Source organism: Mycteria americana, chromosome 3, assembly GCF_035582795.1.
Source record: "Mycteria americana isolate JAX WOST 10 ecotype Jacksonville Zoo and Gardens chromosome 3, USCA_MyAme_1.0, whole genome shotgun sequence".
Lineage (NCBI taxonomy): Eukaryota > Metazoa > Chordata > Aves > Ciconiiformes > Ciconiidae > Mycteria > Mycteria americana.
In genome coordinates, this window is record NC_134367.1 from 109,329,613 (window position 1) to 109,352,564 (window position 22,952).

The following is a 22,952-nucleotide window of genomic DNA, read 5'->3' on the forward strand; positions in this document are numbered from 1 at the left end:
AGGGCATCCTTCACAAGAAGGGGAGCTCAACTCCTTCCAGCATCACTGGCATCCCTGTTCCATGCCAAATGCTTCCCCCTATATCATGGATAAAAAGCCATAAGCTATCACCTACCTTTTCTGATGTCAAAGCTGTTAGTACACCACAGCCAATATTATCAATGCCAAGTATTTGCAAAATACAGAATGTCCCTATTTATAAATTAAATCAATTACACACAAAACGTGAGTTTTTAAATTACAATACGGGGAGGGAGAGTCACCATCTCACTGCAGTCTTCCATGTAAAGTTTGATGGACAACGTAGAACACAGGTCTTACTAGCACTAGTCAACATTTTAACAGTTTTTTCTACATGACAGCTGTACAACAGAGGCAGTAGCCAATTCACCCAGGCAAATTAAACTTATACACAGACTACACAAATGCAGGTAGCAAAGCCAGAGACCATCTAGAAAGAGCTAATTCTGAACAGATTTTTGTTTTATGTAATGATTTTTACTGTCTGTCACTCCACAGCCCAACTGGCCAATTCAAAGTCTACAGATTTAAGGAACACATGATCTCCTGTAAAATGAAGAAGTATGAAGCTCCATGCTAACTGTTTTAAGTTAACATATCAGCCATCTCCATCAGAGTATCTTATGCAAACTTGTGTAAGCTGCAAATGTTGTATAATTCAGTGCCATAGGTAACCACCATGACTTCCCATTTATGGAAGCAAAAAGAAAAACCCACAAAGCCTATGAAACTTCACATGTAATTTAGGTAAGTTGGCAAGAGAGGTAGGAGCAGCTTCTAGGTGGAAAGAGATAATACATACCTAACCGCAAAAATGAGAAAAAATAGAGCCAGAAAAGGCAGAGAATTGGAGCTGCAAGGGCCTGATTCACAGCCGCAAAGTGCATCTTCTTCTCCAACTTGGCAGGGAGATACGCATAGTAAAGGTTATAACGGTCAACCATGTGCTTCAGGAGTATGTATATTAAACCTGGAAGGAAAAAAGGGAGAGCCAAGGAGAGGTTGTTGAAGGCTTGATAAAAAGCAGCAATCCTGTGAGGAGATCTACACTAACCAAGTGACTGAAAATCTAGATACCAATGGTGGACACAGCCCAAACATGAATGGGGTACAGCTGCATGACAGCAGCCTGCTCCTAAGGTTGTTGCATCCCCAGCCCAAGACCCCTAGGGTCTCCCCATCCCTCCCCGTCTCCACACACTTCTCTGTGGCACCACTCATGCTCCCAGAGAGAACCCAGAGCTCCTTCCTAGTGCTGGCACATGAGGCCAAGCTGGTAGGGAACACTTGGTAACTCCTCCACCTCTGTACTGGTAAGGAAGAAAGATCTAACAGTAGCTTAATGTTTCCCTCTCAGCCTTCAACAGATTCATGACTGGATTTCAAGTCAGCTATTTCTTATCCCAAAAAAAAGCCAGTTACTGCTGTGACAGCTATGAATTGCAACAGCTCTGGTATGCAATAGCACATTCAGATATTTACAACTGCACACAAAATGAAATGTAAATAAATATCAAGTACATTGTTACAAAAAAATTGGCCACATTCTCCCAATAAGCAGCTTGTTGATTAATACCAGTTCTGAACAATATCTAATTTAGCTAATTATGTTGTATCTAGCTGTCTAAAATTTCGGATTAAAAAAGGAAAATACCAACTATATAAAATGATTTAGTACTACTTATGCCTGATAAACAGGTTTCCAGAGGGGAAATATCTGTAGCTGCTGAAATGATTCTTTATACATAATTCTTATGACAGTCCAGAATCTCTGTGAATGAAAGATGCAATAAAATAAGATGTAGATCATGTTACAGTCACTAAAGATGGACAACTGTTCATGACTTCTAGACAGATTGCTAAGTTTCTTGCACACTTATACAGGATTTAATGGCTGGTACAGGAAGAAGAAAGTAGTCAAAGCCAGATATATATGCAACTTAAGGCAGAAATGTTAAGTTTTGTTCATGGGACAGAGATAAACCAGCTGAATAAGGAAACATTCTAGACAAAGGAGGTCTGTGACTCAGAGATCTGGAGACCTTCTCAGGGTCCTGTAGGACTGCAGCTCCATCTACACCGCAGGGCAGCTGTGCTCCACCCACATGCCCTGAACTCTTAGTTAACTGGTTTTCTAAGCCAGCAAATCTACCAGAGTATACAGCATTTCCTTTTCTGGTCAAAGGGCAGCTATGGTGTTCACCAAGACCATGTCCCAGCAAAGCAGTCAGCACATCGTTAGGTCACACCCCTGGGGTCAGGACCATAAAGCATACAGCTGTCCACGGGACAGTGATGACCACAGCCCCTTTTCTCATTCTCATGCAGGATGTGGAATTTTAGATAAATGGTTTGCAATGCAGAAGAGCTGCAGTAGTTAAAAGGACAGGTAGTTTTCCAGTCTCTTGCTACTGGATCAACGTGCTTATTTTTGTGCTTCATTTTACATACATCGGTCAAACTTTAGGACAAAAGTTATTTCAAATGTGCCTAAAGGACTTAGGGATCAGAATGTCTCAACTCAAATTTGGCTGCTTAAAGTTGACCTCCAGGCTGGGTACCCTCTGCAGCTTGCTTCTCCCAGACCTCAAGAACCCAGAGATAAAAATAATCCCCTCATCCCCAAACCTATGTGAACTCTTATGCTTGACTATTAAAAACCACCACCAGAGCTAATGCACTCAAACTTGAGAAATAAAATAAGCATCTAATAGACATTAAATATACTTTCAGCTTCTAAAGGCAGTACAAGAGCTAAGTAATTCACCATCTTCTGCCCTGTTTTTCCACAAGAAGAACACAAGAACTTTTTCCACAAGAACTTGGATCCAAGTCCTAAGGATTATCAGCGTTTGAACTGGAATAAGAATGCAGAACTGGGCCTTCCAAACCTCCCACATGCCCCCATCTCGCTCACATAGTGCCCACAGCTCATTGGAAAACTTACCAAACGGGACAATGATGGGACACGTAATGCTATAGGCCATGATGACAGTGAACACACACAACATCCAGGCATACATTGCTCCAAATTCATATTCAAATGCTTGTTGCTAGGAACAAAAACAAAACACCCAAAACTCTCATGTCATCTATCAATGTGTCAGGAGTTAAGAATAGATTCACTAAAGCAACAATTCACCTTCTCTTATTCTCTCCCTATGAGAGATCAGTTATTTCCCTAAAAGGCATAAATGATGTAATTAGAGAGATGAAGTATTACGCGTTTTAAGCATCTGTACTTACAGAAAATATGCTGCTTCTTTCATAGCCTTAAAGTAATTCCTCGGGGAATCTGTTCTCATCTACAAGAAGCAACTACTTAAAACCACAAGGCAGAAAACAATTGTGCCAAACTCAGAACCTGCATCTCACTGCAGATCCCATTGAGTCTGTACTGTTCCTTGCATTGACTTTCCCAGTAGGGAAAGCTCAAGGTATCAAAGCTTTGGTGTTGTCAGTATTCCCACTTTCTCCTCTTGGGATGAGGAAATCAATATAAATAATTTCAACCAGAGCAAGAGCAAGGGGTAATATGCAACAGTTAATAGAAGTGAATGTTTAAAAGAATCTTTTAAAAATGGAACCCACCCACCCATAGAAAAGAAAAAAAAAAAAAAGGGAAGAAAAAAAAAAGAACAGGGGTAGCAGGGGTATACAGACTTAAGTTCCCATTGCAACACCTGGAGTTTCAAGCTGCAAGACAACACATCATCTGGAATTTAAAGTCCACCACTTAAAATGGAATATAGACAATAAGTATATATTTTGCTAGGCATATGTTCAGATTAAAGTAAGTTGTACACACCTGTGGGCTGACAGAAGAAACTAACTATAGACAGATTTGAATTTAAAAAAAACTGAAGTTTAGACTGTAAGATTAAATCAGAATTATCCTATAAAATCCAAATCATAAAACTCTGACTTGGAGCTGTGAAGAGGAAAATACCTGAAGTTCAGAGCTTTGGTTTTGATTTTTGACCATCTCTGACTTGAATAAATACCTCCCCGTTATCTGTGCTGCAAATGAAGTGAATATGAACCTGTCATGGATGAGTGAAACAAAGGCCAAAAAAAAAAAAAAAAAAAAAAGAGACAGGAAATGATAGCTAATGGTATGAAGGATGGGGGCTCCCACTGTTTCTGATAAGGATCAGCCATTTGCCTTTTACTAAGGAGGGGCTCTAATACCTGTTTAATATTTTTCCTTTCTGCTGTAGACTTGGCCATTATCATGCGTATGGTGTAAAGGATGAGGCCAGGCAGGCGCAGCAGTTCCATCCCATTGCCAATGAAAGCAGACGCAATCACATAGTTCACAAAGAAGGCTCCCTGGTCAGGCAAAAAGACACATCTGCAAGGAAAGACATCAGACACTGACTGGAAAGCAGACAAGCAAATACAGCATATATACAATGGATCCCTATCACCTTTGGAAATCTCTTACCATAAGGATAAGCACTGGAAAGCATAAGAAGTGGCTAGAAGACTTCCAGTAATCTTGTTGAAAAAAAGTACTACACAGCTATAAATGCAGTAAGTGTAGTATACTGCAAGAGCCTGGCTGAGTTGCAGTTCAGATGAGGAATAAACTGTTCATGAAAAGATACAGCAGTCTGACAAGTGGCTGATAGCAGACAAGAGCATCATTTGATGTCTGCAACAGCAACCCGAGACAAGATGAGATAAGACTGCAATAGAATAATTGTCTCTCCTAGTTTAGTAACTCCTAATTATCTTCTTGTTACTGATTTTGAAACAGCATTTGGAAACCTAACTATGTCCTAATAATTGCACTCTATTCTTTCCCTCCAGCCACAGTCACAAGAGCTTACAACCACCAATATCTGCAAATTTGCAATGCTAGTGTAAAAAAGTTCGTGTTTCTTAAAACCAAGAGTCAATAGATTTCAGAAAGAGAACTGCTGCAGCTATTTGGTCTCACTGTAATCCTTGGGAAGATCCCCTGTCCATGATATGCAACAATCCTCAGTACATTTTCTGGTCCCCTTCTCACCTGCATCATATCATCCTGTCCTTTCTTGTCTTCTACAAAATTTGTAAGGTTTGGGGAAAATGACTGTCTCTTTATTGAATGTTTGCATACATTAGCTAGCAGGGAAAAAGCATGGATTCCTTCACAGCAAAATCACTTGCATTCTCCTCCCCTTATTCAGAAGCTCAACATCATCCCACAGAGCACCATCCCCGAGCAAATTTTAATAAACTAACCAAGGTTAGTCAACAGCAAACAAAAAAAGTCGTAAGTATTCCTTTAGCAAAGAGTTGCTAATACTTACTCCAGCCTAACTGCAGAATCAGACGATTCTCTGTCAAACAGCCAACGGAAAAAAAAATCAAGGCTGAAAGAGAGATGGTTAATGTAATTCAGTCTCCAACAGCTTAGTACTGTGTAAAATTGCTTCTCTTTTTAAGTAGTTCAGATCAGGATAGTGGATAGAGAGAACTTAATCAAATAATCTGAACACTACTTTAGCTTTATCACAGTTACTGATGGTCAGAAATAGGAAAAAAAAAGATACAGAATCAAACAAAACAGAAACATCTACTTCATACTAAAGTTTTAATGATTCATTTTTAGCAGTTACTATATAGATAGGACAAATACATGTTACCCGGTTAGCCAGGGAAACAGTCAAACACTGTAAAGGTAGAAAGAATAGGACAACTATAACTGAAGTACAAGACATAGTCAGGAAACTGGGTTCTCAGCTACGATGGTGAGTATGGGCAACTTTCAATTAGTAATTGATCTTATGAGGTCTTAAATTTCTTTGCTAAAAGAAAAGTCAGCCTTTGGAAACTTTAAGGGCTATGAGGTCCTCAGATGAAAGATGAACATTGAAATCTAATGCATAATGACAATATAACCACAGACACTGGAGGGAGTGGGGGTACATCAACTATACCTCAACTAGCAACTAGAAAACAGAAGTAAGTTCTCTCATATGATAAAAATACTCAAACATTACACTGTTAAACTATGATTTGTTACCTGGTCAGACCAAGGGAGGGCAGAATCAATACCATGAAGATCAAAAATATGTAGACTTTATGCATCATTATTCTGTTCTCTGCAGATCTACCAACATAAAAAGTCACGGAGTAAGAAACTCATACAGAAGACTTCCACACATGAAGGATCTTGCCCAGACAATGTCAGCACCTGTCAGACTTCCAGCTTCCCCTACCATATCACATTGCTACAAGATACTCACAAACCAAACATCTTTGAGAAATTCACTAACTTGGACAAAGCAGGCTCTCAGTATCTTCCTGGGCAAAGAAAACATTTCTGAACATGAATCCAGACTCTGGATTAGCATCACTACAGGTCTGCACCACAAGCAAGGGATGTGCGACAATCACAGCCCGTCTCTCATCCAATGATACATTTCGCAACAGTTTGTAAACAAACAGCTCAAGTGTTATGCCAAGAGGGATTAGGGAGTTCATAAAAGGGCACCACTGCCAAGAAACCAGACACTTAGACAAGCCATTTGACTGCCCTTGCCAAGTGTCAAGTCTTTGGGAACAACATGACACTACTAATGCTATACTCCTACTACAGTAGCAGGAACATCTATCTAGTGACACACTGTTGCCAGAAAAGTGCAGTGATTGCTATAAACAATTCAGACTGTTAAAGGTGGTATCTGATAGCGCATTAAAACCACAGAGGTTTTATTATAGGATCATGTAGCCCTTGGGCACTGTGGGGCATATCAGTATAACTATACTGAGGCTTGAAATCAGATCTGTGATCACTAGTGACTTTAGAAAACTATTTCAACTGACTGAGAAGGGCTCAAAGTTCATGTGCCTAGTGCAACTACCAAAAAAAAAAAAAAAGCTGATGAAAAGCATACAACTTTGATGAATAAACAGTAGATTCTGGACACAAGGTCTTTACAAGGGAATGGTACAAAAAATTAGAGTCCAAAAAATTTGACCTTAGAATATAAAAACAAACAAAAAATGGCTGCAGACATTATGGAAAAAGATTGAGTGAAGTTGAGTGAAGCTGGGATTCAGCGTGCAGTACCATGCTTTTATCTGACTGTGGGTAAACTGGGGATGAAATCTGGTATACCAAACCAAGCTGTGTCGAGTTCTCCAAGTTAGCAGCACGTCACTGTGCTTGACATCTTGAAGTGCACCAGTCATATCTGAAAACCTTGCATCTACACATCTGCTGGGCCTTGGTCCCATAGGTCTCCTCAGATCACCACTAACAATATCCAACAGCAACTGAGTTGTGCACCAAAAGTTACATCCAGAACATTTTTTCACACAAAACAACAAAAAGATGGATGTTCTTTTTATAAGTAGCATGCCAGCAGTTGGAGTACTTTCTGTTGAAGTGGGATTCTGGGTTTCTGTGATGTTCTCAGCCTGGAGAGGATCCAAACCCACACCTCCTATCTCCCCAGCAAGGGAGCTAGTCATGGGATCAGAGGCACTTCCCATGCTCCTGTTGAAGCTACACCCCCTGAGCCTGCTTATACATTTTTTTTCTGATTAAACACAAAGAGGCGGGGGAAGCATAAGCAAATCACGTGGTCAGATTACACTTGCTGCGTTGATTACAAATTACTTAACCAACACTTTGGAGTTTATAACATTAGAAAGAGACGAGAACATGACTTTCCCCACTACAAGAGGTCTGTGGATTTAAGAACTCCATGAAAGATAAGCACTTTCTCCATTTATTTTAATAATTCAGCTGATAAGGCCAAACCAGAGAAAATCTTGCTTACTTTGTCCAGTGGGACTCCAGCAAAGTTGAGTAATAGACAATTGTTGGTAGCAAAGCCGAGAAGGACCAGAGCAAGAGCGTTGGGAAAAACTGACTGACAATGGGATTCTAGTGGGGGGAAAAAAAAGTAAGAGTAAGCATTAAAAACATTTTAATGCAGATGTGGTAGAACAGAGGCTGCAATATTTTGCTTTTTGTAAATTATAGCACGTTGGACTGTGGAAATTGTATTTAGATACAGTCTTAAAATAAGTGAGCGCTCAGCACTGGTGTGCAAGACAAAAAACAAGAGTAGGATTAAGGATTAAATTCCATGAGAGTGAAGTCTCACAAGCAGTTTTTATGTAGTTTACTCTAGCTTGGGGAACTATTTAAAATTAACAGTTTGCAAGAGACTTTAGCTGCAGTCAAACTAGGACCAGATACATATGCCACCCTGTTTTGAATCCAATAAGAAAAATAAAACCATGGCATTTTACTTCAGAGTTTAAAATCTGAATTCCTCCCTTCTCATCATAAAAATCAAAATACAAATTGGACTTGAAATTCCATTTTTGGCAAAGGTTTTTGATTACAAAATTTAGAATTATGTAAATTTGGAATGCAAATTTTTATTACAAACAAATAAGACATTTATAATAATATAAAGTTTCAGATGAAATTACTTCAGCCGACTATCAACAAACAAGAGAGGACTAAAGACCTGATTCTAGACGTATGCTTTTTAATCAGTAGCTATGTAAAATAACCCTGAGAATTTCAACTGAATTTAGCTTATAGACATTGTTTCATTGTGTTACTATACACCTATCAGTTTATCAACATTTTGGTCCGATACACAGCTATATCCAAACATATGGCGATACTCACATTAAGGTAGTGAATAGGTTTAGTGACATTGAACTTGTCCATGGTTGAGATGATTATGGAAGGAGTAGTAAGAAAAAACAGCACAATAAAAAGAAGCAAATTAATGCAAGCCCATCTAAACCACCATTTCAGTCCACGCACTGAAAGATTTTTCCTAAAAAAAAAAAAAAAAAAAAAAGAGACATAAAAACAAGCAGTAAGCATTTGCTGTTAAAAAAAAATACATACTCTGTCAAGTATGAGGTAGCACTGCTTTTTCTAAATAGAGCTTTCATAGTGTCAAATTTATATAACAAAGCACTACACAAGTTCCAGTTGCTTTTAGAAATAAAGAAAACTGTGCAACCCTTCTTGAATGATAACAGAAATTGCACTTGCAGAAGAAGTCTTTAGTCTTTCATAACACAAACACAATGTCTAATGTAGTTAAGGTTTGGGATGAAACACTTCCACTGTTTAATAATACAGAAGTACTAAACAAAGTTATAACAAGAAGAGACAGAGATAGAAGAAGATACAGAGAATTTCTGCAAGCAGAATAGCTATCAGAGGCAGAATCTACCAAGAAACTGTGATTTGGGGGAGAAAAAAAAAAATAAAACCCCCTACATCCCTTCCTGCCATATTAAAACAGCAACCACAGGTCTTAAACAGGTAAAGTTCTTAAATGTTATCTGAAATGGTTCCCAAAAGGACTGAAATGATTTGAACCCCAGCCAAAGCCAAGTATTTAGAACAGACAAAACAAGGATACAGAGACTCAGTAAATCCCCAATTATGACAGCTCTTTTTGTGAACCTAGGTAAGTAACCTGGCAAATCCCTGTGCCTCCTCTTCTTCATGGGGGAGGGGAACACCAAAAAAATAAAGCCAACAAAACCCCACCATCTTCACCTCTCAGAGACATTTAGAAAAGCTTTGTAAGTGCTTCAACCCACTGAGTCTCAACAATCATTTCCTATGTCCATAGGACAGTACTGGAAGAAATGAAGAGGAAATGAAGCATGCAAGAACCCTTTCATGAAAAAGGCAGATTAAGCTGACCGTACTTGGAAAGCAGCTTGCAAGAGATTTTTAATTCATGTCTCAAAATAACACAGCTGCAAGAGACAGAGATAACAATCATGGTTGTTTGCTTTATGGTTAAAGATTCTGTACTTTATTCCCAACTGTAGAATTGTAGTTCTAGAGAAAACCTCTCAATTATTAGAAATAGATAGCACAGTCACCTAAAAAGTAATTTTCTATTAAAATCATTAGGAAAAAAGTGTACTTTTTTTTTTAAAAAGTTACATACAGGTGAAATACAGTAACTTGTGCATGTTTGCGTCTCACTTGCAGTTTTGGTTTGGGCAATGGAAATGTCACAACAAATTTACTTTTATATGAACAGGGGATTATATTGACCCAACCCTAAGTTATTTGCAAAGCGACTGGAAAATGTTTAGTCATTTTTAGCCTATAAGCATGACAGAAGGCAGCACAGAAGCAGTTTCATTCAAAAAGCATTTATCTGTTTTCTGACACTCTTCTGCAAGCAGTGAGTAAAGTCTGGGAAATTTACTGGGTCAATAAAAAGATGTTAGAAGACAGACTATAGTTCACAGAGTGGATCAAATTATACTCATCATGTGGCAACTCAAAAAAAAAAATATACATACTTAGAGAATACACAGCACTAACACCAAGTTGCTTTCCTCAGATCTCAACAGTAGATATGCATTAACCTCAAAAAATGGAAATGCTGAGGCACAGACATTAATAAGCTGATTTTTATTTTTTTATTTTTAGTTAACAGGAACTGCAGGTACCAGAACTTTGGGGTGGCAAAACTCTAGTCAGCCTCTGAGAGGCCTCCCCAAGGTCAATGAAGAACACCAGTAATGGAAATAAAGATGCAGATCACCCACATCCAAACACTACATAAAGTCTTAGTGCAGGGTTAAAGAAAAAAAAAAAAGCATCAGCCCCCTTCTCCTGACCCCACTCTAAACCTACATTATCATAAATAAATGGATGTAAGACAGGAATCTTACCAACAAATATTCTCAGGATAAGGAGCATATGTAACCTCCCAGTTTGATATGCACAGCTCCCTGCTGTAGGACGATGGCTGGGGTTCTCCTTTACACTTAATACTCTGACATTTGCAGGCATTGAAGTCCTTAAGGATACTGTAAGGAAGAAAAAGAGGAGGAGGATTTTTCCAAATTTTTACACCTGAAAATGCTGCATATGTAATGAGAAAGACTGGGAATAGTGATAAAGGGTTTTTTGCTTTTAATAACCAGAGATCAAGATAGTACTTGGACAACAACATAACATTATATCATGCATGTAATGACCATCATATAAACAGTTACTACCACAGGTCTTTGAGATCTGACAAAGTTGGAAAGAAAAAGCAGCCTTGGTTTGAATTGTTCGGTGCTTCTACCAACACAAACAACAGCAGTGAGTCATATTAAAAAAAAATAGTAAAAAAAAAAAAAAAATCAAAGCCTGAGAGCATTGGAAAAACTAAAAATAAAGACAGCCAGTTCCCCAAACACCTCTTTATGTACTTACAGCTGTTTTCAAAGCAAAGCAGACTACAGGATTAGTCTGCACTCTCATTTCATTACACTAGTATCAAAACTATCCAATTTTGCCTTGAGTACCAATTCTCAGAAAAATTTTTATCATGCTGGTATTCTCACAATTCAAAATATTACCCTCTTTCACCCACTCCTAAAATAATCACAATACTTAATTTTATCTGCTAATATTATGAGTTGATTGACAATCAACGCATTTAAACAAAATTTAAACATGCCCAGAATAAATGCTTTCAAAGATTTCTCAAAACACAGCAATAGAAGCGCCAGGCATTTATTCAGAGACAGTACAACTGCGTGTGCATTACTGTGTAGAAGAAGTTCCACTCCAGATAAGCTCTATTACACTAGCGTGGAAACAGTATATATTATATTTGAACAGGTAGACTCTAAAATTCCTGAACGTGCTTGTTTCTCAGTTGTGCTCTTAACATAAAGAAAACAGAGAACCACACACCCTAACACCAAACAAACAAAGAAAAATAACCCCCAAAACCCAGATCTTTACCTTACCAGACGTCAAATTGCCAACAACTTGCAGCAGCAAGTATTTAAGAAAGTTAATTATACTTTGACAGTTTGTTTTAAAAAACACATTCAGAGCAAGCTTTAGCACTACCAGCCATACTACCGAGCACCATCATTAACTAAGCTTCTACAACCACCTGTCTCCATGAACCTCAGTCCTGGCTTCCTATTTCAGGGCTCTGTGGAGCAGAGCACACTAAGGGCACAAATAACTTTCTAATTTGATGGTAGCCTCAGCTTCACATGTCATCTAGTCTAATTTTCCACAGAACAGAGTCCACTGCATCAATTCCAAGCTAAAAAAACTAAAATCTTTCCAGTCCTCGGTAATTCAACTCCGAGATGGCTGCAGTGCAACTCAGAACACATGTCCAAGAGGAGACTATCCCATCAAAATGGTATACGAGAAATTAGCAGCTTGAGAAGGAACTTCAGCGCTTATTTCTTTTTTCAGTTTCACATCTTAAAATGTTATTTCATGATGTAGATTCTCTAAATATAGTGTGTAACATTACAAAATTAGGAGGGAGGCAGATTTCACCACAGAATCACTACTCAGTTAAAGAGCAGCAAGCAAAACTCTCTCCAGCATCTCAAATTCTTGCAAGGAATTCTATATCCTGGACTTCCTTGAAAAAAATGCCTGAAAGACTGGCGCTCTAACATGACTTGAAGGTCAAAAGAATACAGACAATTTAGATCAAGGAGGCTATAAAGAATAAAAAAGGCATGATGTGTTATTTTTGTAATACAAATATTAGTCCGCTTCCCTTTATCCACTTTGTGTTAGTAAAAGATGCTCACAAAGTGCCAACAGAAAACAAGAGGCTACATGCATTTTCTCTACAAATGACTGAGTAAAAGGTGCTGAACAACTTCTGATATGAGGCCTATGCATGTATCTATAATAACAGGTAAGAGAGATGCATAATGTGTATCTATCATCCACGGCCACGTCAGTCACTGACTCTACTTTGTTGAGATGACTATCTAGCAATGTAATTTGCACCCATTGTGACAGCTTGGTAATTGGACCATTTGCACAGTAAAAAACGGAGAAATCAGTAACTTGTATTCAAGAGCCAATTAGTCTGGCCTACTATTAACCTACACTAATGGACTGGATACCACACAGAAGAGAAAGGCTCCTTATCCCAATAAATGTCCAGAGACATTTAGTCCCTTAGATATTTTCTTCACTCAAAGCATAGAGGCTAAATGCACACTTACAGGAAAACTTACCGGAAAGCAAAGCAGACCAAATCCACAGGATGGTGAAGCAGAAGAAAGGAAGAACAACCAACATAAGCAAACAAGCAACACAAACAGGAGATCAGGTGTACTATTATAGTTAAAAGACAACAAACAAGACAGCAGACAAAACTTACTAGGTTGCCATGGATTTATCTTGAAATGTTACAAAAGCCATTCCCAGTGGGTTATTATGAACAGCTTGTTCCTCTCTTGAATATTCTTCCATCAGTTCATTTCTAACTTTGGTGTAATAATCTACAGCATCCTCCTGTCAGGAAATTGATGACTGTTACATCCAAGTACCAGATGGCTAATATCTTCATTAAAATACAGCTTACACAAACCATAGTCTCTCTTCCTCATACTACTTCCACAAATCACATCACAATGCAAAGACAAACAAACAGGAAGTTCTTCTTGTCCTTCAATTTTTGCACTAAGATTACATTTCAAAAGTTTTGGGGAATTCCTTTTCTGTACACTGCAAGAACATGAAGGATGAGCTATCTGCAATAAATGAATAAAGAATTTTCTGAAGTTTAACAAGATGTCACACAAAAACTGTTCTCTACTCTTCCAACAATCTACCTAGCAATCACTAAAAATGAACACAATCTCTTACCCTTTCACATCCTCTCATTTCACAACAGCAGAACTGACCACATGGCTTAGGGTTGATTTGGACCCGCTTGTGATACTTCTGATGCAGGTGTTCATAGTAAGTCAGGCTTTTTTCTGCCTGTTTTCTGGACAGAAAAATACATTCATAACATTTTGCAAGAAAACAGTATCAACATCAAGCTTAAGAAGAATATAATCCTCAAGAGAAAAAGTTATGTCAAGGACTGGTGACTGATTAATTTGTTATCAAAGATATTCATATACCTTATTTTGGCTACTTAGTATAATTTATTTTCAAGTCTGTAATAGCATTATAGAGCCTACACTTGTAGTGATGTTCCAGGAAAAAAACCCCAATGTATAGCCCAGAAGATAACACTTCTTTCTCCTGTGACCAGCACCTCCAGCCAAAGAAGCAGGGTCCCAGAGTCATTAATTCAATAGTTGGGTTTTCCACTTTCACTGCCTGACAATAATTAAATAAATACATGCATACATAAATAAATAATCAGCAAGTCAAAGCTTATCTTATGCAACACACAATGTACCACACCTACAAGAAATGGGTTGAACCGCACAACTCACCTTAACACACAGCTGACTAACAGGAGTCCAGACCAGAACTTTAAGAGTAGAATTCACTTCTAGTATGTGCAAGCTTAGTACTCCTGGTATATGTTGATTAAGGACTGGCAAAGCATTCATAAAATTATGCTACACTCAGGTAGATTACAAAAACAAGTACCTTTTTTTGAAGAGACGAATAAGCTTGGCTACATCATAACACAGCTGGACTTCCAGCACAGTGCAGGTTGGGTAGGCAGCACTGAAAAGGAAGCAGTACATGAGAACAATAAGAACAGAAAGTACAATGAAGAAACTGTTTGAAAGAGCATCACTGATGCCTATCTGACATCTCAATCACTTATTTCATTTCTGAATGAGATATCAGAGTGGAGACTTCCAGAGAGACAGTTGCTGAAAGTTACTTTAATATCAGATGTGCAGCATTATTCCCAAGTAAAGGCCATGTGGGAGCATGAATGGAAAGTGTGGATACACAGCCACTTTCTTAGATTCTAATTTTAAGATCAGCTAACTAACTTTATTGAAATACAATATTTTTTCAATTCTGTCTAAGGAGTAAGATATGCTTTTAGTAGATGGATACTACAATATGAATTTTAAACAGTGCAAAAGTCAAAAAAACATTTCTGCTTGGGTAGGTAAAACTACTAGGACAATTTTAAATCTCCTGTTCCTAATGATATTACTCAAGCATGGAACTTACGTGAAATGGCCTTGTATTGTCTCTTCTTTTGCATTTTTTGGAAGACCAGTTATAAACAATGTGCACCTAACCTGCAAGAAAGAAACCACATCATGAAAAAGAAAACAAGAATATGTGGAAGGCAGTGACACAGCACAAGTAGCTGTGTTGTAGAGGGGAAAAAAGGTAGGAAATTTTGATTTTGATGGGAGCTGCATCTATTCAAGACAGCACCACATTCACCTTCTACATTGGTAATAGGTTACACCAAAATTTCACAAATCCCTCCCCACCCCCCTCCCCTCTATCCATTTTCACAATTCACTCAGTGGACCTTTGCTTTCAGTGAATTCCTTCACACTTATGTCACATTCTAGCAAGCAGGAGGCATCTTAGCAATTTGCTTTTTTAGCATTATCCACTTGCAAACATGCTGTATGTTTTTTTTCACCCCAATACAGAAACTTACTATGTTTTCTTCTTTATATGTGACATACTTCATGTGATGTCTCATGAAGACAACAGTCAGAATCAGGTAAACAACAGCAAAAACCGTGTGCAGCCAAAGAAGATTATTGCTGTCAGACAAGATGTTATGAATATGAGAATCAGGAAAAACTAATTGTCCAACTGATACAAGTAGCCATCAAAATGCTAAGCAGATCAGAACCTCTCATTGAACACAAAACAAGAAAAAAAAAAGGTAGTTACTGGTAGTCAGTCACGCCTATGCAGATGCCCTGAACAGCCATTAGGGCTACTTGCTTATCATATAATTCTATGGATAACAGACCTACAAAGAAAACAGATATTCTATGACATGGACATTTTTAGACAGCATTTGGCTTGCACTTTCTCATTCAGATGACCAATAGCACACACCATGCTATTTGCCAAAATGTTGGGTTTTTTATTGGCCTTATTAGTTACTGTGCTGAGTGCATAACCGAACTCTCCTTGAACACAGTCCTTACTCAAACTGAAAACAGCCCAAAACAGCCTAAGTGTTGATCTGCTTGAGGGGAGGAAGGCTCTACAGAGGGATCTGGAGAGGCTGGATCAATGGGCCAAGGCCAACTGTATGAGGTTCAACAAGGCTAAGTACCAGGTCCTGCACTTGGGTCACAACAACCCCATGCAACGCTACAGGCTCGGGGAAGAGTGGCTGGAAAGCTGCCCGGCAGAGAAGGACCTGGGCGTATTGGTCAATAGCCAGCTGAATATGAGCCAGCAGTGTGCCCAGGTGGCCAACAAGGCCAATAGCATCCTGGCTTGCATCAGAAATAGTGTGGCCAGCAGGACTAGGGAAGTGATTGTCCCCCTGTACTCAGCACTGGTGAGGCCGCACCTCGAATACTGTGTTCAGTTTTGGGCCTCTCACTACAAGAGAGACATTGAGGTGCTGGAGCATGTCCGGAGAAGAGCAACGAAGCTGGTGAAGGGTCTAAAGCACAAGGCTTGTGAAGAGTGGCTGAGGGAACTGGGGTTGTTTAGCCTGGAGAAAAGGAGGCTGAGGGGGAGACCTTATCGCTCTCTACAACTGCCTGGAAGGAGGTTGTAGAGACGTGGGTCTCAGTCTCTTCTCCCAAGTAACAAGCGATAGGACAAGAGGAAATAGCCTCAAGTTGCACCAAGGGAGGTTTAGATTGGATACTAGGAAACATTTCTTCAGCGAAAGGGTTGTCAAGCATTGGAACGGGCTGCCCAGGGAAGTGGTGGAGTCACCATCCCTGGAGGTATTTAAAAGATGTGTAGATGTGACGCTTAGGGACATGGTTTAGTGGTGGACTTGGCAGTGTTAGGTTAACAGTTGGACTTGATGACCTTAAAGGTCTTTTCCAACCTAAATTATTCTATGATTCTATGATAAACACAGGGAATAAATTCTGCTTCTCTGATAGCTCCTTCCTCAAAGCTTACAGAAGTTCTGTTCTGTGAACAGTTCTTCAGTTTTGCAAAGAGCATTAATAATTACAATTAACCTAAAATACGGGAATCTATTTTACAGATAAAAAAAACCCAACCAAACAAAAAATCTCCACTAGTTACAAGGATTCATAATGTGGTTAAAAAAACCAAAAGTGCATTGGTAGAAACTCTATTGGATATAGTAGCATAGATAGATATGGATTGATCAAGTAATAAAACAGAAAAATTGTACAGTTTTGCATCTCAACTATTTTACAGACTGTTTTTAAAACACAGAAGTAATTTTAATCGTGATCTCGGGGAAGATATGCACACACAAATCTGATGTAAAAGAATTTAAATCATCCAAGTTACACATTCTAGTAAAGCTGTCAGCTTTATTTTCCTTCTGAAGTATGGTTTCTTTTAATGTGGAAATTTCTGAAAATAATATCACTAGCTGTGCAGTCATTAGCCAAGAGAAACATGTGGTGTAAGAAGTAAGAGCTGAGAGAGTAGAAGCCAAGCCTCCAGATTTCTTATCAGCACTGCAACTGCATAGCCTGAAGTAGAACGTATCCCATTTTCAGTTGATGAAGCGTGAATAAGTAATTCCTGCCCCATGAGCCACGCTGCAAGTATCAATTCATGTGTTTAGAGACTATGGCAGGAAACAGACATAAGTATAAAAGTACTCTGCAAAATTTACTTACCTAGTTTGTAAATTTACTATAGTTGTTCTTCCAAAACTATAGGGATCTTTGTCTAAGAAGAACAAAAACAAGTAGCATAATTAACTGGTGCAACATTCACATGCAAGCTATCAGAAAGTCAGCTTTTATTCTATTTTTTTAAAATGTTGATATACTTCTTTTTAATGCTGAGCATGTTCATTGTTAAAGAGATTTACAATCATAATCAATGCTGGTTTACATGGTATTGCATTTTAAAGTTGGAAAAAAAACCCCAGGATTATACCACATTCAACCCATCAAAAGAAATAATAGATTATTTTAAAAATCTGAATACGAGATCTTTGCAGCAGTTCCCTTTCTCCCCCCAATCTCCCTTCATGTCCATTAACAACATTGATCAGGGATCCGAACATATTTCGTTCATGTTTTTATTCCGTCTTCACTGATTTCTTACCTCAGTTTTTTAAACTGCATTCATTCAGTGTTGACAAAACAGTACTGATAATCTTACTGAGGTCAAAAATTAGAAAGTTTATATGACATTGTTTCTTTAGACTGTCAAGTATTTTAAAAAGTGATAATCAAGTGAGTGAAAATGGAGTACATGTTCACAAAGGGAAAAGAGCTAAGTGTATCTGGAAAGCAAAACAATCTTCTAGCATGGACTGTTAAATCACATTGCAAGTTAAGTCATCACAACAGAAAGAACTGCAAGTGCACAAAAATCAATGTATGGTGGAAGGGGAGGAAGAAGAAGAGACACTAAAACTTCACGTTTGTTTTTCAGCTGTATTTCCTAGCATCACAAAAATTAATGCAGGAAAACAGAAGCTGTATTCTCCTGCTTTAGAAGGCCAGTCACACTCTGCCATATGAATTAACAGAGAGCATCTATTGGTATCCAAGATACTACAACTTTTATCAAATTGTACTTAGAGAAAGACAGTGCACACAAATTGATGCATATTACAAAATCCATTTTGGTATAAATATACAGGTAGTAAGTAGACCAGAAGAGGGAACTACATTCTGTAAGTTCTTTGAAGGCACCGGCATCTCTCTCTTTACTTTACGAAGGAGGTGAAGACAGCAGCTAGGGCACCAGTTGTGTTGGATTTGATTCTGTAAAACTAGGGATGCTGGCTGAGAACACAGAGATGGAAAACAAGGAAGGAGAAGTGACTGTGAAGTGATAAAAGGTCCTCTGAAAGCACAAAAGAAGAAAAGAAATGCGAAGAAGAAAAAAAGAACAATGGTCTTTATGGAAGCAGATATTAATATAAACAGAGAATTGCTAAGAAAGAGTTCATAAAAGGGAAGTCAGAGATGCCAGTTCCACAAAGAAACAATAATAAAGGCACAGGTACAACGTATCCCATTACAGATGAGGGCTAAGTCACAAGATTCTTTAAAACACAGGTAGGAGTAAACTGAAAACAAGAACTAGGCCACATTATTAAGGACAACAGAAGAGAATAAATTATAGAGACAAAGATCAGGAGGTCAGTACGCAAAATAAGGTGCAATTGTTGTGGTACAAGAACAAACAAAACAAAACACAAGCAAGTACTCCATTTGAGAGCTCCTGGGAAAACCAAATGAATTATTGCCTTTTTTTTTTTGCATCACTATTCGCCAATATGATCAACAGTGAACAACTCCGTAAACATGGTCTTGACAAGACTGATACAAAGCCAGGTATAAAATGGGCTTATAAGGGGTCATTATCAAAAACAGAATGTTTAAACAGGACTTAAGAGAATTCTGTCCACCAGTATTCTCATTAGCAACCTGAATGGCAGACTAGAGGACACACTTATTGTATTTGTTGAGTGTGAATTAATAATGGAAAGAGGTAGGTGTCACACTGACAGACATAATCAGGACTAGACTGCAAGAAACATGAAACAATTCTTTGTCTAGTCAGCACTGACAAAGTCTCAGCGAGAAGATTTGTCCAGTTTTGAGCCTCAAACCAAGATAGAAGGGAACAACGGGAGACAGTCTAGCTAGATTAAAATAAAAGTCCAGAGGATGGCTGATTATTTTATGATCAGCCAAACGGAAACCATTTCTCATTAATGACCGAATTAACTGGTCTGGTTTATCAAAAAGAGGAGAAAGCACAGATGAATTGATAATCCTCAAGCAGCTAAAAGGATATTGCAAAGAGGAAAAGAATAATCTGTTCTCCCCAGTGATCTTAAATTGCAGCAAAAGAGATTCAGACTGAACACTAGAAAAAGATTTCTCAACTGTGAAGACAGTTTCCATTGGCAATCACCACCAATAAAAATCATAAAGAATGTCTAGATAAACACCAGTTAAGAGGGCATAGGTCAAGTTAATCCTGCCTTGAGACTTCTAGGTCTAGCTATCTATGTCTGCATGTGGTCTGCCATCTTGTTTCTGACAACAGTTTTTGCCAGACATTTAAAGAACCCTCTACTTCCATACAAATTTCACACAAAATGACACACACGTCAGACTGGGGGGGGGGGGGGGGGGGGGGGGGGGAGGACCAAAAAAAACCTTACTAAGTTTACCAAAATAAAAAAAAGCCTAAAAGCTTTTGCAATCATATAAAACACAAAATTCTTCTCAGAATACAAAAAAAATTCTTACCAAGTAGATCACCTGATAGGTTGACAGGCAATATGACACACACAGACAAAATGCTGACAGCAATCAACAAACAGATGATGTGACGCTGGAAGGCAAGGTAATGTATGGCATCTTCACCACATCTCTCATGAATCTCGTCATCGCTGCATCAGACAGAAAACATGCAGTCAGTCTACTTAATACCCTGGGGGTTTTGCAGGGTGGTTTTTGAACATACGCTAATTTCTCAGTCTACCCAGTGACATCTCCATCAATCCCTATACGTTTACAACATGGTTATGTTCCTCCATGCATAAATTTAAGTTCCAAAAGTGTCTTTTTCTTGTCCAGTATCAACATACAAAAATGAACATGAGGGAATTTAAGACGGAAACAAGTAATCTGAAAAGCAAACATAATCTCAAACTTTAGATCTAGCTCTCAAACTTTAAGACCACACTATGACAGGGTTTGCTCATCTCCAGAAAGGCTCCCCATGAGGAAAATGACAACAGAATCACCTTACTCTTATGAGATCCAATTAACACAAGATATTAATAGGCTTTGGAATGAACTCTCATCATCTATCCATTGTCAGCAAGTCAGATCATTAAAATAGTTCTTGGAAAAGGACCTGAACTAGCAAAAACAGAGAAAGACAGGCTTAGTCCCCACCCCTTTTTTGTTTCAATGTACCCAAGCTAGAAATTGGTTTTTAAAAGTAATGATTTACTAAGCCCCAAGGGATCATCATGCCCCAACATCACATGTCTAACACTCAGTTTCTGGGAAACAGTGGGATGGGCTTTTCCTAGTTAGTCAATTCCAGCCCCAACTAAACCACCAGTTCTCCACAGAAATCCTTGCAGGGAAACCCTGTTTCCTGCCCAGGGCCCTACTGGCTTCAAACAGGGGAACACCCACACAGTACTCTTTGAAGGGTAAAAGCCTAGAGCCTAGTTATTAGCTCAGAATCCATATAAATGCCATAGATTCACTTAGGTTCACACACTGTCCCAAGATCAGGAAGTCCCTGGGTTGCCAGCAGAAGGATGACTGTATCCTGAAGAAGTATTCCCATAAGCTGACCTTGTTTCCATATTCTTTTTCCACCCCACCAGAGGCACCTGTATCACTATTTCTATTAAATTCTATCTACTCAAGGAAAAAAAACCCAACCAAACATTTTTGAATGCAAACCCCTTTTTTAATTAAAAAAGTGCAAAGCAAACCGCAGCTCACTATTTCTGTTTCATATACTTACTGCATCCGAAAAGCAGCTGTCATCCATGAACAAAAACCCTAAAAGTAAAGAAGGAAGTTTTTAGGAGCTAACATACAAAAAATATAGTCTCTAATCTGTACAGTTAAGAGAAGTGTTCCTATTAAGCCAATCTCTTAGCTAAAAAGCTGGCAGTTTGTTACTCCGAAATCATCATTTAGAAACATACAGAAAAATACCTCATACTCTACATACTTTTTACAAGATACTTCATACGTCTGTCCTCAAAGAGTATTTAAGGGGGCTTTTTATTACTTGCATGTTTATTGCTTGGGCTTCTTAAATTCATACAAGCGTGTCCAAATCCCATCTCCAATGAATAGAAGTCAAGATTGAGGCTTCTAAGGAATTTTTTTTAAAGGATTGTTTTAGAGCAGAAATGGTGATTATTTTTTCCAAAACCATTTCCAGAGACTCTCCAATTCAAGGATAAGTTCCACGAGAGTCTAATACAAATTAATCAGTAAATGGTAGTTAGAAACAACACTGTGATTACGTTAACAGAAAGGCTTCTTGTACAGGTTTACAAATCCTCCTATGAAACTGTACCACAGAGATCACATCTCACTGAATGTTCCAGTATGGTTCAAAAAAATCTTGTCTCTCGAAAGGCCTCTTCTTTCAAGTGAATAGTATCAAGCTAGAGACATGCATTTTTATTCAACAGTTTCAATGATAAAGTTGCTTTAGGGTTTTATAAAAGATGAAAAAAACTACACAAATAGGAGAGCAATCCTGATCAAACACCAGTATGTTTTTGATGCTCACACAATTATTTAGTTGCAAGGCTAGATATTAAGTTGATACATATATAAAATGTTAAAATGTAGGCTGCCACCATTGGACAACTCTCTCATGGTTCAGTCTGAAGCTGCAACACAAAATGGGAGAGATGTGTGAATTCAAAGACTCCAGAGAGACCATGAATGGAACCAATTAAAAGTTTGGCCAAAAAATTATCTTCTACTCCAAACCAGTTTTAATATTAAGAGCACATGGCATTATTACTAGCCTCACACTTGCATCCAGTTTTCTCATCTTCGTGAGGAAGACAATGTACTATAAAGACCAACTAGGTATTATTTGCAATGTGAACATAATGTAACTTCTTGAACTGTTATTTAAGCACAAATTATTTAGTAGCATTTTTTCTTTCCTGCCTCCCCTTTGAAATTCTAACACATAGTTCCCCTCCCAATTAAAAAAAAAAAAGTCACTTAAAAACAATGACACAAGATACTGGTTTGTGATACAGCAATAGTTTGTCAGAAAATGGAGAGAGATTATGTATGGTTCTATAAAAAACACAATGCATTATTGATTTTTGCATATAGATGGTCTTCCAGTTTAATGACTGGTTCATTGGGCTGGGTGGAATGGCAAATTACAACAGATTCCATTGAACAGTTTACATTAAAAATGAAAACATATCAAAACCCTGGAATACTTACCCTATCATATTCAAGATCTTCAGGTACTGATGAAGATGTTGACAATCGGTTGTACCTTGATTCACTAAAAT

At 38.2% G+C, this 22,952-nt stretch overlaps 1 protein-coding gene across 2 annotated transcripts in view; it reads right to left on the reverse strand.

The window, feature by feature from the left end:
* The window catches only part of TMEM63A (transmembrane protein 63A), a 32,267-nt gene that overhangs the window by 4,122 nt on the left and 5,193 nt on the right, over positions 1-22,952 (reverse strand). For both annotated transcript variants that reach the window (XM_075496514.1, XM_075496513.1), the window contains exons 4-20: positions 22,882-22,945; positions 21,413-21,450; positions 20,170-20,312; positions 17,563-17,614; positions 15,411-15,519; positions 14,963-15,033; positions 14,417-14,497; positions 13,673-13,796; positions 13,185-13,318; positions 10,708-10,845; positions 8,672-8,825; positions 7,803-7,909; positions 6,038-6,124; positions 5,322-5,384; positions 4,213-4,375; positions 2,969-3,074; positions 824-991 (exon numbers count right to left, since the gene is read on the reverse strand). In XM_075496514.1, the coding sequence (XP_075352629.1) occupies positions 824-991; positions 2,969-3,074; positions 4,213-4,375; positions 5,322-5,384; positions 6,038-6,124; positions 7,803-7,909; positions 8,672-8,825; positions 10,708-10,845; positions 13,185-13,318; positions 13,673-13,796; positions 14,417-14,497; positions 14,963-15,033; positions 15,411-15,519; positions 17,563-17,614; positions 20,170-20,312; positions 21,413-21,450; positions 22,882-22,945 (1,802 nt within the window). The remainder of the gene's footprint in view (positions 1-823; positions 992-2,968; positions 3,075-4,212; positions 4,376-5,321; positions 5,385-6,037; positions 6,125-7,802; positions 7,910-8,671; positions 8,826-10,707; positions 10,846-13,184; positions 13,319-13,672; positions 13,797-14,416; positions 14,498-14,962; positions 15,034-15,410; positions 15,520-17,562; positions 17,615-20,169; positions 20,313-21,412; positions 21,451-22,881; positions 22,946-22,952) is intronic.